Source organism: Agelaius phoeniceus, chromosome 4, assembly GCF_051311805.1.
Source record: "Agelaius phoeniceus isolate bAgePho1 chromosome 4, bAgePho1.hap1, whole genome shotgun sequence".
In the NCBI taxonomy this organism is placed as follows: Eukaryota; Metazoa; Chordata; class Aves; order Passeriformes; family Icteridae; genus Agelaius; species Agelaius phoeniceus.
In genome coordinates, this window is record NC_135268.1 from 16,869,946 (window position 1) to 16,884,503 (window position 14,558).

The following is a 14,558-nucleotide window of genomic DNA, read 5'->3' on the forward strand; positions in this document are numbered from 1 at the left end:
TTCAGGATCCTGGGCTGTGATTTCCAAAAGAGTGTGGTAACAGAGAACATCAGGAGGCCTCAGGAGAAATTAGGCAAGATAATGTGATTGCTGAAAAATTAACACACAAGTCGCAGCTGTACGATAAAAGCTTTAAAAAGTTTTTTCAAACCATATAAAGTAAACAGAAAAACTAAAAGTGACTCCCCAGGCAGGACTAAAATAGATGCATTGTATCTGGTGAGGCTTAGTGCTATGGTATTCAGCATAATCTGAACGTTGAGGTTGCTTTAAAATTTATAGTTGTTTCTAAAAAATTCTTGAAAAACTGCTTCATATTCTGTTTCCTGAAAGTGCAAAAGTTCCGCTAAGTACAGTAGGTTTCCTTGTTTTCATGTGTTAATTCTGGTATTCTAAAAGCGTGCAAATGGCATTTGTCTTTGGATTTACAAAAACTCCAGATATTCAGAGTTTGAATTATTTAAACTCCCACAACACATGCACTTTTGCTTTTCAAGCTTGAGTTATAATTTAATTAAAAACTTCTGGTGCATCGCTAGCTATTTAAATATTAAAATGTTCCATGGATCACTTTCGATTATCTACCATCATGAAATTCCTGAAGATGTCAGATTTTTAAGATTCCCAAAGTTGCACTTGGAATTGTCTGTTGATGCAAAGGGGACTGTGATAATTACATACATCCATTAGTATCAGCAGAGGAGATAAACTTTGGGGAGGCTTAATGGGCATGTCTCAGTGACAGCTAGCAAAGAACATTTGGCATGATTAAGGATGGATTTGAATGCACTTGAAAATATACTCTCATTATGGACGCCCAGTGGAAGTTGCACTACAAATGTTAAATTCCCCAGAAGAAGAGTTGTGTGGCAGGGAAGCTTTGAAATCCACTGTGGCCGTCATCCAAATTACTCTCTTCTCTTTGTGTCTTTCCGCTGTCAGATTCACTTTGTGATGCCCAACTTGGCTCCCTGCATCTCTGAAAAGAGACAACCTGTTGGTTTCTGTGTTTCAGATTGTCCGAAGATACATCAAGGACTGGCTTGAAAGGAAGAAGCCTCCATTTGGTGCTATCAGCAGCTGTGTGCTCCTGATGATCATCTACACAACGTTCTGTGATACTTTTGCCAATCCAAATATTGACCTGGATAAATTTAGCTTGATTATAATCGTGTTCATAAGTAAGTTCAGCCCTAATGACTCTTTTTTTTGTGTGTGTGTGTTTCAGGTCTGTAATGAGCTACATGTAGTGGGGGAGCTGTGGGGGTACTGGCATGGTGTTAGAGCTTCTAAAGCATCTAGGAAACCAGATTGCCAAACGTCTTAGGAACTGGATGCATTTAGGGGGCCAAGTAAGCATTTAGAGAGGAATGAGCCCTGCTATTTAGGTGGGCCTGAGGTTGCTCTGTGGCCCTTCCTTTCTGAAAGGGCATAGTAATACTTTACAAGCATTTATTGGCATTCTAGTTTTGGCTTCTTTGCTATTGAACAGCCATAAAATACACAGATGTCTCATTCCAAACAGCAGCAAAAGATTTGGGACTGAGCTGTTACTCAGAAGCACTGTTATAATTTTTAAACTGCTCTTCCTTAGCATATTATAAACCTAGAAACTAGTTGGGAGTTAGAATGTGTTGATCTGTTTCTGTGGATGAGCACATTTCTTTGAGTTTCTTTTAGAAGCACTCAAGTCATTCAGCCTTAAATAACATCCACGTGAGAATAGGCTGCTGGTATCCTTGCCATCAGCTGGAAACATGACTGCAGATCCCTCCCTCCCAGGGAAAGGCAGTGCTGTACAGGCACTGTCTCCTCTCCCAGCAGGGAATTCCCATTTGCCTCAGACTGTCCACAGACAGGAGTTCCAATTTGCATGGAGGAGAGGTAACTACAGTGTGCTTCAGTATAAATCACATCTCATACTCTAAAACTGTTAGATTTCAAGAGATCAGACCATCACCTACTTTGAGTTGTGTGTCTGCATATGCTTCTGTCTGATAAAAATAATGTATCTTCTACAAATCTGACCCCTACTAAAACCAGTAGGAAATTTGCCCCTTCCCCTTTGTGCATCAGCTCCTAATTCTGTCCTAATTGTGGCTTTTTTTGGGATTATGAAACTATACTAAACGCTATACCTGTGTAAAATAGTACATGGAATTATAAATGGTACAATATAAATGTTTTATTCTGAAAGCAAAGATGTAGGAAGCAATGCTATGGAGCTTTTTTCAAAATGGAATAAATGCTTCTTTGCACTGGCACCCAAGAAGGACCTTGCACTTAAATCAGTGCAAAATTGTCAGCAAAAAAGAATGGTACAGAGATTTTCAACTCAATGTGCAGAGAAACGCAGAATGAAGTAATTTTATGGTACTCTGCTGACTGCTTCTTTGAAAAAAAGAAAGTTTCTTTTTTATTTCAAGAAGACATGCTCTTCCTAGAACAGTTGATCTGTAGTGTTTTCTTCTGCTGCCTTGCTTGGCCTTTATTTCTCTTCAAGACAACTCTGTACTTGTGCCATGTGGAATGAAATGTACCATTTGCTGTGGAATACACTGAAAGTCATATCTACGTGTTCATTGCCAGTGTGCATAACTGGAATTTCTTAGTAAGAACATTGACATAGGCATTGGACCTACTTGGAACATAGTAAACAATTGGTTAGGGATTTTTTCTGGAATATTTACAAAACCAAGAACCAAGGAAGTTTTGGAGATAGGTATGCACATTGTATTCCAGAAGTTTCTGTATCGCCATTGGATGTGTCAGCTGGATGTGTGTATTGTGTTACACCAGGAAGGGAAATTAGCATGAGGAGTTTGAGGAGAAACTGAGTTTGTTATTCTGCTGATTAATGTTTTTATGTAATTTTTATGCTAATATTCTAGCCACAGCAAAATATTCACGAGGAATAATTGGTAGCAACACATGCTTATTGCTTTACAGAATTATGTGTAATAAGGGATTGGTTTTTTCTGTGCATATTAAATTAATGTATTTCATTGGAGAAAAATTATAATTCAGGAACAATGGATTGCTCCTTTAGTTCATGAAGGAGGAATTAAGTGCATGCTGAGGTGACATTTATGCATTCTAGGAAATGTATGTAGGAGAATAGAAAATGTCACTGGTAATAGCTAATATCCCTGCCATGTTTCCCAGTTATAAACTGGGGTGAAAATCAAATACACTGTCTTGACTTGCACTGCCCTATGGGGCATGTCAGCCTTACTGCATTCACAAATTTTGCAAGGAGTAGGGAGAGGACCCACCCCCGATTGTGCTGCAAGTAAAAGCCTTTCCCCCAAAACCCACAAACTCAGAAAAGACCTGTGCACATCACGGGGTCTCTCCTTCAGCCTTGTGGGGATTCTCCATGCTCTGGGCTGATGCTACTCATGGAAGCCACTGGCTGTTCCTTGTATCTCTGCAGTCCCAGGGTGGGCTCTGTGCCCCCAGAGCCCCTGAGGGAGTCAGCAGAACTGGCAGAGAGAAGGGCTCCCCTTAGGATGCTCACAACCACCTGCACTTACAGAGCTGGCTGAGCTTGAAGGAAATGTCTGACACACACTGCCCAGCCAGGAATTAGCCTTTGTCTCAGAGAGAATTCAAACCTCTATGATGATCTTCTCTTCCTCTCCCCATGAATGATCATGATTAATATACCCAGGGCTGGGAATATTTATTTGGATCATCCTTACACACTTTCTCCTGTAAAATAGTAAGTCTAAATGCCCAGCAACCAGAGCATGTCTGACAGATTTTATGTTGTCAACCCAATAAGCAAAACTTGTGCAAAGAGATGTGCAGCATATGCACTATTTCCTGCCACTCATCATGTCAAGAAATTCTTGATTCAGAGGATCTACCCCAGGAAGAACTTGTGCAGCCATAATATTAGTTCTGGCTTCCCTGGATATAATGATCTGTGTTGTTCTTCCAGGCAGTCTTTCAAGGTTGCCTGGCAGTGGGTTTCTCTGGATAGACTTGGTCCAGTCTCATTTCTGCCCTGCAGTATGGGAACAAAAGGCAGGGACACAGTATTTATAATTGTGGTCTAATTTTAGCTTGTTTCTCTTTCAGTATTTTCTGTTCAGATGAGCTTCATGTTTTTGACTTTCCTCTTCTCCACAAGGTAAATGAATGTGCTGAATCCCAACCTTTGAATATTTCTTTTGTGCAATATCTTTGGTTTGGGTGACAAAGTTTATGCAAATGTGCAAAGGCAGGTTTCTGAATAGGGGTGACCTCATTTTGGTATTTCCTATTGTCCTTACTGCATTTGCTCTGTTAGAGTTTCATAGGCTAAGAGAGCAGGACCTGAATTCTGTCCTTTCTTGTGTGTTAATTACAGAGTTGTTAAATCTCAATCAATCACTGCTATACCTTATCCACTGAAAAAAATGGATTAGCACAGATGTCACTGAAGGTATAATTTGCCCTGCAGACATGCTGATGACATATGAGAGAGAGAACTCAGTTTGACTTTTTACATCTCAAGATACATTTGCTGTGCTGGCAATTCACTCCTCTCTATATATGTCAAATTTGCTACATTTATATGGTGATTCTTAAAAGACAGCTGTCCTGAACTAATGTTTGGTAGATTTTTTTTTTCTTTCCTTTTTTAAAGTTTCTACCAGGAAGGGCAGTTGTATACTCACTTCTCAAAAACTAGTACTGTAAGAATGGTGTTAGCCAGTGGCTCAGGGCATCACTGGTGCTGGTTGGAGTAGCCACATTTGTCCTCTCACTTGGGCTTACTGGAATATTTGTTTAGCAGCACTCTGCTGAAAGGGGAGTGTCACAGTGCAGCAGGCTCCAAGCATATGCTTTATATAAATTAAACAATATCCATAAGGGAGAATCACAAAGAAGGGTACAGTGTCTTAGAACTACTTTGGCTTTTTTATAGTGCCACAAGAAAATTTCTCTGTGACAAGATCATATCCTAGCCTTAAAAGGCATTTTTAAATAACTTCTGAACTGCTAGACCTAACCTGGGGGGAAGATGTGCCCCAGCTGTGGAATCTAAAGTACCTTAAGCAGTAACCAGCTCAGTATGGTAAATATTTAGAATCTCATAGAATTACTCCTAATTTGGAGCAAAGAGTGATCCATTGGCCAGTCATCTCTCTCTATATCTAGATACCTTTTTTGCACCCCTCCTGGCCTTAGTCCCAGTGTTTAAACCCTTAGATGTAGTTTATCTCTGAAATGGAAGCTAAGTCCTTATAGTGTGGACTCAATATATTGTCCAAACTGAGCATTTTGTTACTGTTCCATACTAGAAAAAGAAATAATAGGTCATTTTCTCTTATTTTGTGGAGACAAGTGGCTCCTGCTGTGATATTTTTGCATGTTTGACAAAATAAACTTGGCTGGAATAAAGTTGTGTCCTACACACCATGTCTTCAAAATTTCTATCCTTCACATGGGAGTGTATTCATTAGAGAGCTTGCCACAACAGAGAAACAATTCTGCTAAAAAAAAAAATAAATCAAGCACTACTGTTCATTTATGGGTGGAATTATTTCTGTCACCAGACTGATCAAAGTGATGGGAACGTGTATATGGATCCTCAAAGTAATAATTTTGATAGATGCTGTTTTAAGAAGGTTTTTGCTATCAGAGGTTATTAAAACTCTTTTGTTTTGTAGGAATAACTCTACTTTCACACCAGCAGACACAGTGGCTATCATTTTCTGTTCCACACACAAATCCCTCACCCTGGGTAAGTCAGGAGATAAGCTTGTAAACCAAACAACAGTAACATTCATGCCTTGCTGTGTTGTCAAAAAAATTGGTTTAGTTGCTGGTTTTTCTGCTTAAATGGTTTTGGGTTTAGTGTGACAAGTACTGCTACCAGTGTGATACTAATAGTAGAATAATACTCTTGCACAGATGAAATTATTGCTTCCTACAGGGCAGAGAACACAATCTTCTCAGCTGAGATGTTAGTGCTTGTACAGTAAGAGCACCTGATTTGTGGGAAGCTGTATTTTTCTTTCTGTTCTCATTCTGTTCTGTTGCCTAATCCAATGCTGCTAAAATTTCAGGTTTGTTTCTGAAGAGATGGCTAGATGTACCTGCCCAGTTTGACAGTAAAATCTTACATCTAAAATCTGGGATGTAAAAGGGAAAATCAAGGGACATAGTGTAGTCAGAAATCACAAACAGACAATGCTCTTTTGCTTACCATGAGCAAAATGTATGTGGTGAAGTCTGCAGATACTTTGGATAGCTTTATTTCTTGGCATTCATTTATCAAAACATCATAGAGATATTTGTCACTTATGACCCCATAGTGATAATAGAATGTTCTGATGGATATTCAGAAAATTCTGTTAAATCAGAAATGCTTACAGCCACTTGCTGCTGCTTCATCCATTATGTTCAGTCAGGACACAACTGGATTGTTTTCAGATTATAAAAACAGATGTTTGGTAAAGCATATATGACTGAATATGTGACTCTTTTCAAGAGTGTATCTGTGAAAGAGGCACACAGATAGTGTCAGTGACAAAGGTAAGAGCTCAGCCTGAAACAGGGGAAGAACAAGTTGGGATTTAGATGTTTTCCAGGTTGGTTTGATAGAGCAAAACTCACCTCAGGATTCTTTGCTTCAGCCAGGCCTGTGCTGCAGAACTCTTAGCAAGTGCCTTTGAAAGTCTATGGGAATTGGAGGAGTTCCTGGAAGACAAGGAAAAGCCAAAAAAAATTTCTCTTTTTACAGTGGAAATGAGGAGGGGACGAGAAATTATAGATCAGTGAGTTTTAACTTCATTTTGTAGAACAGTACTGAACCAAGTCATTAAATAAATTATTTTAAAAGTGTAGGAAGAACAAGGAAATGAGTAACAGTGCCATAGCTTTGTCAAATACATAGCATACCAAACTAACCTACCTTCCTTTCACACAGGGTCCTCTGGGTTGCAGGGAAGCAGCAAAAGTTGTGTGGCTTGAGAGTGTTATGGCTTTTGATATTTGCACAATGTTTTGGGCTCCACGATTCAAAAATTATGTGGACTAACGGGAAAGAAATGAGAAGAGAGTGCCATGAATGATCACAGACCTCAAAAACGTGACCCCAGAGGTAGATTGAGGCAGTTGGGATTGTTGAGGGAAGATAACTGAAATACTGCAGTGATCTTCAAATGCATAAAAGGTTGATGCAAAGGAAGAAAGTAACTCTGTCACAGTGGACTTTGTAAAGGGAAGGACTTTGTTACAGTGATGATGATTTAAGCTAACAATCAGGGAAACCTGTCTAGTGTAAAACAGTTCAGCTTTGGAATATGTTGCCTATTGATGTCTTCAATCTCCTATCATTGTAGACAAGCCTCAGATGGGAATTAAATAGCTGGAGTTGATCCTGCCTTGGAGCAGAACATAGATTAAATGACATTGGTCTTTTCCAGCCAAATGTGCTATGAAACTGAGCTTGGACTAATAAATGAGCTTATGTTCAGGACAGTTACTCTTGTATTTGTAGAAAGCAGCTGCACACATAAGTCATAACACACTGCTGTGCTTTCTGTTTGGAAGTGTGTATGAACTTAGGGCACAACTGTGATACTACAGAAGAAAGGCTGGAGAAGCTGGTCGTGTTTAACAGCACAAATATGCAAGTTTCCCCTTCTCTCCTCAGAGAGAATAGTTTTATATATGCTCTCTTGCATATTTCTGCCAGCTTGCCATGACACTAAGAAGATAAGCACAAAGCCTTTTTAAATATTTAAGTCCTACAGGGGCTTGCCATCACCCTCCCAAAAAATGAGGACTGTTCCTTTCTTTTACTCACTGTACCAAGCATCCTTATGCAGCCTGTCTTGACCTGGCTGTGCACACAGCTGAGTCAGTTCACTTTTCTTCTGCTACTACCCTCTCAATTTTTTATGTTATTTTCTTTTTTAGAAAAACTTAGTTTGAGGTTCCTAGCTCCCTTGACCTTTTGGCTCACATTTTCCCAATTCCAAGTTACTGCTCATATTAGCATAGCCTCATGAGCCAGCTTTTGCATTCTGCAGCTTTCTTTGCCTGAGTACACCAGCAAAAATACTTTGGCCACCTTGACTTCAAGGACTCCTGCAGCTTCTCCCCAGCCATAAATTCCTTTTCCCCCTAGTCCAGATATCCATGTCTAAGTGTGCAGGTTGAAGTGAACAGGTAGATAGTAGAACATGGTACTGTGGGGGGGCTGTTTCTCAGCTGTGCACTGTTCTGTCAGCTGTGGGGCAGACTGCTTTCCAGTCATCCTGGGAGAGGAATGGGGAAATGTTCCTTTTGGCAGTCCCCTGGGAGCCTGTCCTTGGTAAGCCTGAAGTACCTGCTGGTCTTGTGTGCACCCCTGCTCCATGGGTGTCCAGGTGTGCCTGCTGTGTATCAGATTCCAGCTGGCTGAGTTTGAGACTGTTGATATTTTATTCTGTTTGGTGTTTGTACCAGCTCCAGATAATGTAGAGCTGTGTAAAAACAAATCTGTGTGAAAATAAGAAGTATTGGGTTTTACAAAGCCAGGGTGTGATGGGGTATGTGCCTGAGCTGAAGATGCAAACAGATATGTTAACCAGGGCAGGCAGCATTTTTTCCTTCACTGAATGTGGGAGCAGAGTAGGTCTAATTTGTTTTAAAGGATTAGCTGTTCCTGAATGGCACTTTTAAATCTTTCCCTGTCCACCCTGGTCTTAGCAGAAACAAGACAAACACAGGCATTTTGGCCTTTACTCTTTTGCTGTTCTGGCACATTTCTGCTTGTCCTTAGGTGTTTATTACAAACCATGCAATGAGAGATCATCTCCTCGCTTATGGTAGAGAGAGCTTTTCCTTCTCCCTCTGTCACTGCAATGCCTGAAAGCACAAACGCAGCTCACGCTCTCATTTCACATCTGTTGTGGAGCTCTGCTTTGTTTGTCTTCAAGATTCCAGTGGTAGTGTATAAATGACCCCCAACACTTGTACTTTCACTTTGAAACTGATTTCTCTCAGCTTGGCAGGTGAAACTCCAAATAGGTATGTCTGGCCCATTCCCTGGGGAGCTGAGAATGCCACCAACTAAAGTGGGAGAAGAGCTGACAGCTTTAAAGCTTTAGAAGTGGTAATAGGAAAGGCATGAGAAGACTTTTGTAAGTCACTTTCTCCCACACCATATTATGAAACCAACTAATTCCCATGCAGTGCATGCTCATGAGGCCAACTGCCACTTCCACTGTTGCATCCATGAATAAGTGCTTGCTCTGCACGGAGATGAGTGCTGTTCCCATATGCTGGGTCTTATTTTGTAGACAGAACAGTTGACACACTTTTTGTCTCAAAGATCAGAGTGCAGGGTGTGTTTGTGTAAGGACAAATTACACAGGGTAGGTTCCTTTGTGTTCCTTAGCTGGGAGCACGAGCCAGTACCTCTGCATAGAGGTGGGTGCTTCATCAGGGTTGTGAATAAAGGGCATCACACATGCAAAACCAGTGTTTATTTGCATTTCACCTAAAGAGTGAAGCAGGATGTAAATTTGCAAGGAAGCCAAGATAAATATAGTATCTACAATGGCCTCTGGCATTTTCACCCCCACATTGTTCCCTTTCTCTCCTTCTCCCTGCTCACATATATGCATGGTACATGTGAGCACACACATATGCAGACATTTGATGCATGGCTTTTATTAGTGCATTTGCCATTGATTGATTAGTACTTAGTATTAGTACTTCTTCTATTGATTGATTGCAGATGAAGTGACTATTTGACCTTTAATTATGAGCCTTGCTATTGAAAATGACATTGAGCTATGGCTTCACATAATCCATCTGGAAAGCCCGACATGATGCCATTCCCTGGAGTTCATTCAGTGAGAAGAGAAGAGGCCTCAAGGAAGTGCAAAGCTATCACTGTGGCTCATTTAAAAAAATACTGCAGTTGTTGCTTGCACTTACACAAAAGTTGCAGCCAAATACAGAACGTTATTTGATTTTTTTTCAGAGAGTGAATTGCTAGCTAGAAGTTACAACTCTGAAAGGAAAATTCAGGATTGTCAAAAATATATATTTGCTTTAATTTGTGGTATTTACTATGTAAAATTGTTTTATCAGCAAAAATCAAAGTTCTGTTACCTATTTTGGCTACCACAAGGGCAAATATTAATATTGGAGGTATGATTAACAGCAGATTGATAAAACAAAACAGCAAAATTAACCCTACCTAATAATAAGATTGGGATACTGTTTGTGATGGAGGATGTATTTTTCCTCATTTGGATTCAGCAACGTAGCAGTTCTCTCACCATGAAGCCCTTCAATACAATCAAAGTTTCTAGCCTACCAAATACTTTCAGGCAAGAATACAGTTCATTCTAGAAATAAAAGCCAAAACACCAACTTACTTTTGTCTTGTTTTAATTTAATTCAAATTTATTTTTTAAATACTCAGTTTCTTACTGCTCAAGTACTTGAGCAATGTCCTGTACTTGAACAATTCCTAGAAGCCTGCTGTGGTGCAGCAGTAGATTCAGAGGGGAATGTCTGTGAGGGGATCATCCAGGCTGTGGATTAATCAGCCTGTGCCTTCCCCCGAGCTGCCCAGCTGCACAGTGGGACAGAGGGCATCATGCTGACAGATAGCTCCAATCTGCTCCCAGGTATCTATAGTTTTCTGTCATGCTTTCTTCAGATATCACCTGATAAGGTTTTCCAGGATAAATAATATATTGAGATGCTGTACTAATCCATTGTAGATTCTTTTTATTGTGAAGTGATAATCACCTTTCTCCTTGAAATAGAAAGATGCTAAAATGTTCTAACTTGTGCTAAGATAAAAGGTGGGTGATTTTAAAAAGGAGACATCTCTTAATCATTCTGTAATAGAAAGGTAAGATGGCAAAATCATGTGTGTTGCCCTAAGCGAGTACTGAGGCTATTCTGTGGTATTTTTGGAGTGTAGTGGTTTTTCTCTGCTCCTGGCAGAGAACTTTCCTCTAAGGCAGTTATTCATCAAGGTCCTCTGCCTTTCACATAAAGATATAGAAAATAATCCTGGTTAATTGCTCTCTGAAAGTTTTCAAGAGTAAGACTTTTGATGCTGTTTTTTACCTTCAGAATTTTCCCATGAGTGTTGGACAGGAGACTTTACCACATCCTGTCATACCTCTTGGTGTTGGTAGTGCTTGAATTTGCATTTATAACTTTTACAGGCTTTTAGTCTCATTCCTTCCCCAGGTATCTGATAGGGTGATGTAAGTAAAAATGGTCCAGCTACTCCTCTGCCTGGAGCTGGTGGGTGCTGTCCCTTGGGCAGAAGGGAAGCTGATGAGAGGAGAATGCTTCAAAGAATGAGGGTCTTCTAAAGGCTGTGTCTGGACCCCTCACTGCTGCCCAGAGAGTTAGGAATTCTCCCATTTCTGCTTCTGAGATCCCTCAGGAGTGGGCTTAGTGACTGCTAGAACCTTTTTTAAGTTTTGATACTTTTATGTTTTGGTGATTCTTTGGGCCAAAATGGAATCTTTTTCTCATCACTTCAGTCTTTGCCCAGCATTTGCTTTGGAAGGAATAGCAGGTTATTGTCTGGGCTTTTTCCTCAGCTCTGTGATTCTTCTCTCTGTCTCTGGAAAAATAAGAACCAAGGGATTTGTGTTACATGAGATGACAGTGGTGAGAACAGAAGCATCTTGATCTACTGCACTTTTCTTATGTTAGCATCTTTCTTTTGCAGGCAGGTGAGTCACATTTCTTAGCTTGGCAGTCTTCTAGAGCCAACATTTGGTTCTTACCCACCAGTGTTATCAGTCAGGTTATCACCAAGTCCCTTTCATGTCTTCTCTCTGAGCAGACCTCAAAAAATGCCTGGGAAAGGCTGTTACCTATTTCCAGTGCAGCTGCAAAACCATGTATATCTGGGAATATCTAATACAAGGTTTTATACAGGGATGTTTATCTATATCAGAATATTAGCAAACTGAAATATAAGCAGAAGATTTCTGTAACTGGGGATAGGGTGAGTGTTTCCTGCTTGCACACACCAATCACTGTCTTGCCCAGGAAGTCAAACTGACAGTTTTGGGTAGGCTGTGGTCACTGAGATTGTGTCAGAGCATCAATCTTATTTTCTCTCATTGCTCATATGTGGCTTGCCCCTGTTTGCCTCCTTTGGAGCAGGGCATCCCTGGGTCTTAACTTTGCAGGGAAATGTGCTGGCAGACCAGTCTGACAGTAGGAAATGGCATAATCCAGTGAGTCATGGTGGCTTTTGGGCACAGAATACCTGGCTCTCCCTTGGTTTTTTCAACAACTGTCACAATCTAGTACATTTAATCTGTTGCAGTTTAGTCAAATTTGACCACTCAGTGATTCTAGAAAGGGAAATACTACAGCAAATTAGGGAATCTCCTTTCCTTTCTGACCTGAAACATATGTTTCTTTGATTAGACCTAGAATGTGGCAAGAAATTCTGTACCAGCTCCCAGGGCTTCCTTTTCATCTGTATAGGTTTTTTATTAATATTTAGAAAGTTTGCCTGCAGCAGTACTAAAATGTGCATCAGAGGACAACAGTTGTTTACTGTGTTTGAACTGAAGGATCTCTCCCAGGAGATCTCATTCACTTGAAGTTTACATCTCTCAATCTCGACTTGCAGAAAGGGATCGATGAATAACAATTGTCATTTCAGAGTTGCACCTCTCCAATTATTTATTTGGTTGTGTGTCTTTCCAGAAGCACACATAATTGGATCAGACACTAAAAACCAGATTGCAGGTTTTTAATGACACCAAGCTCATACCTCTTTATAATGAAATAAAAAAAAGTAAACACACATATCCATCTGTAAAATGATAATGACACAGGAGCTCTCCCTCCCCACCTAAAACAGTTAAAGTTAATTTATCTACTTTAAGAAACTGCATGATATTCATCAGACAGCTGACAGGTTACCCTTGGGAAGATCCATGTTTGGACATGACTCAAGTTGCCTTTTTTTTTTACCTCAAGCTGGCAGAGGCTACGAGTGTCACCCATACTAAAGCTGGTGACTATTGAAGATGATGTTGAGTCTCCCTGAGAGAGTTGTATCTACATTTGCTCTCTCAGTGCACCTTCTGGCAGCCAGTCTGAGCTGCTGACTCCAGACACTTCTAAAGCAGTGGGTGCAAAGATGTGAGAAATCAACAGCAGCAGTGAAATCTGGAAATCTCCTCTTGCAGAAGAGTTTGGGAGTCTGGAGCAGGGATTCAGCTCTAAAAGCTGCCATGAGCACTGCCAGCACATAACCCTATCCACAGAGTTCTACAATATGAGATAGTGTCCCATAGGATTTCATGGTGTAGGGAGCTGTTTTCTCACAATGCCTTCCCAAATGGAACAGTAAGATTTTCTGGCCTCATGTATTCTTTATTTGGCTACAGAAATTAGATTAATAAAGGAAAAATTATAGGTTTTTCCTTTATGAAAAGAAGGGTTTTCCTGGCTTACTATTTATGATGAATTTGTGTATCATGTTTTCCTTTGAATCAAGGTTACAGGTGGAGAAAAAGCTTTAAAAAATTAGTATAAAACAGGTTGGAGCATAAACCTTTCCTGCCTGTCTTTACAAACATAATAAGAAAATTTATAAAACATGTTTTTATAGGTTTTTTCTTAACAATATGTGTAGATAAATCTATATAATCAAAATCTATATAATCAAAAAACTTTAATACTGTGAAATCTTAGCCTCAGCTGTGTGTGGAAAGGCAGTAGTGTTCAAGGAAGGAATCAATCAAATCTCAGCTTTGTGGATTTAGGTTTCTTGTCCATCTCTTTGTCCAGAATTCCTTTCATTAGTAGGTTTCCTGTACTAAACCTCTAAAAAGGGTTTTAAATTCTATTAATTTTAGCTTTGTAGCTTAGTTATTGATAGCAAATTTGTAATTCATTATCAATTTGCTGCTGGTGCTTTGAGTAGGGGGTGTGTGTATGAAGAATGAGCTGATAACCAAGCAATAAGAAAAGCACTGAAGTGTGAGTGTGGGCTTACAGCATTGCTACATCCACATTGTGGTGCCAAATTAAGAATAAGGCACATATGAAAAATGACTTAGGGTGTTCAAATAATTCCTGAATTCCCTGTTAACTGATTCCTACCACCATATTGTCAGCCAGGTGGAGATGTTCTGGAGTCTCAGGCACCAGTATTCAGTTGCTGGTGTTAAATGTTTCATTGTTAGCAGCTGGGAAGATTGCCTGTGCTGTTCATTAAACATCACTTCCAATCTGAATGCACCCATTGAAGCCCCAGAAACAGACAAACTGTACTTTCTTTCTTTTCCTCCCAGCTTTTGCAGTTTTATTTCCTTAAAACTTCGATAGTATTAAGATGTGCTGTTCCCTGGTAGCTGTATTTACATTGCACCTGAATTACTGATTTCTGTATGAGTATAGTGGGCCAGTTACCTGAAGAAAAATAATGAGCAAAAGCATTCAAAGCATATTAGGTTTTCTTCTTTTTTTGAATTCTTGTTAAGAGTTACAGCAAAAGGAAAATCCTCTTTCTCATTAATTTCTCTTCCTCTTCCTCCTTTACTTAAATATTGTAC

The 14,558-nt window shown here is 39.9% G+C and overlaps 1 protein-coding gene across 1 annotated transcript in view; it reads left to right on the forward strand.

Annotated features, from left to right (window-relative positions):
- Window positions 1-14,558, forward strand: part of SLC10A7 (solute carrier family 10 member 7) — a 140,079-nt gene that overhangs the window by 112,470 nt on the left and 13,051 nt on the right. The window contains exons 8-10 of the mRNA XM_054633107.2: window positions 1,016-1,181; window positions 4,087-4,138; window positions 5,664-5,737. Coding sequence (XP_054489082.2) covers window positions 1,016-1,181; window positions 4,087-4,138; window positions 5,664-5,737 — 292 coding nt within the window. The remainder of the gene's footprint in view (window positions 1-1,015; window positions 1,182-4,086; window positions 4,139-5,663; window positions 5,738-14,558) is intronic.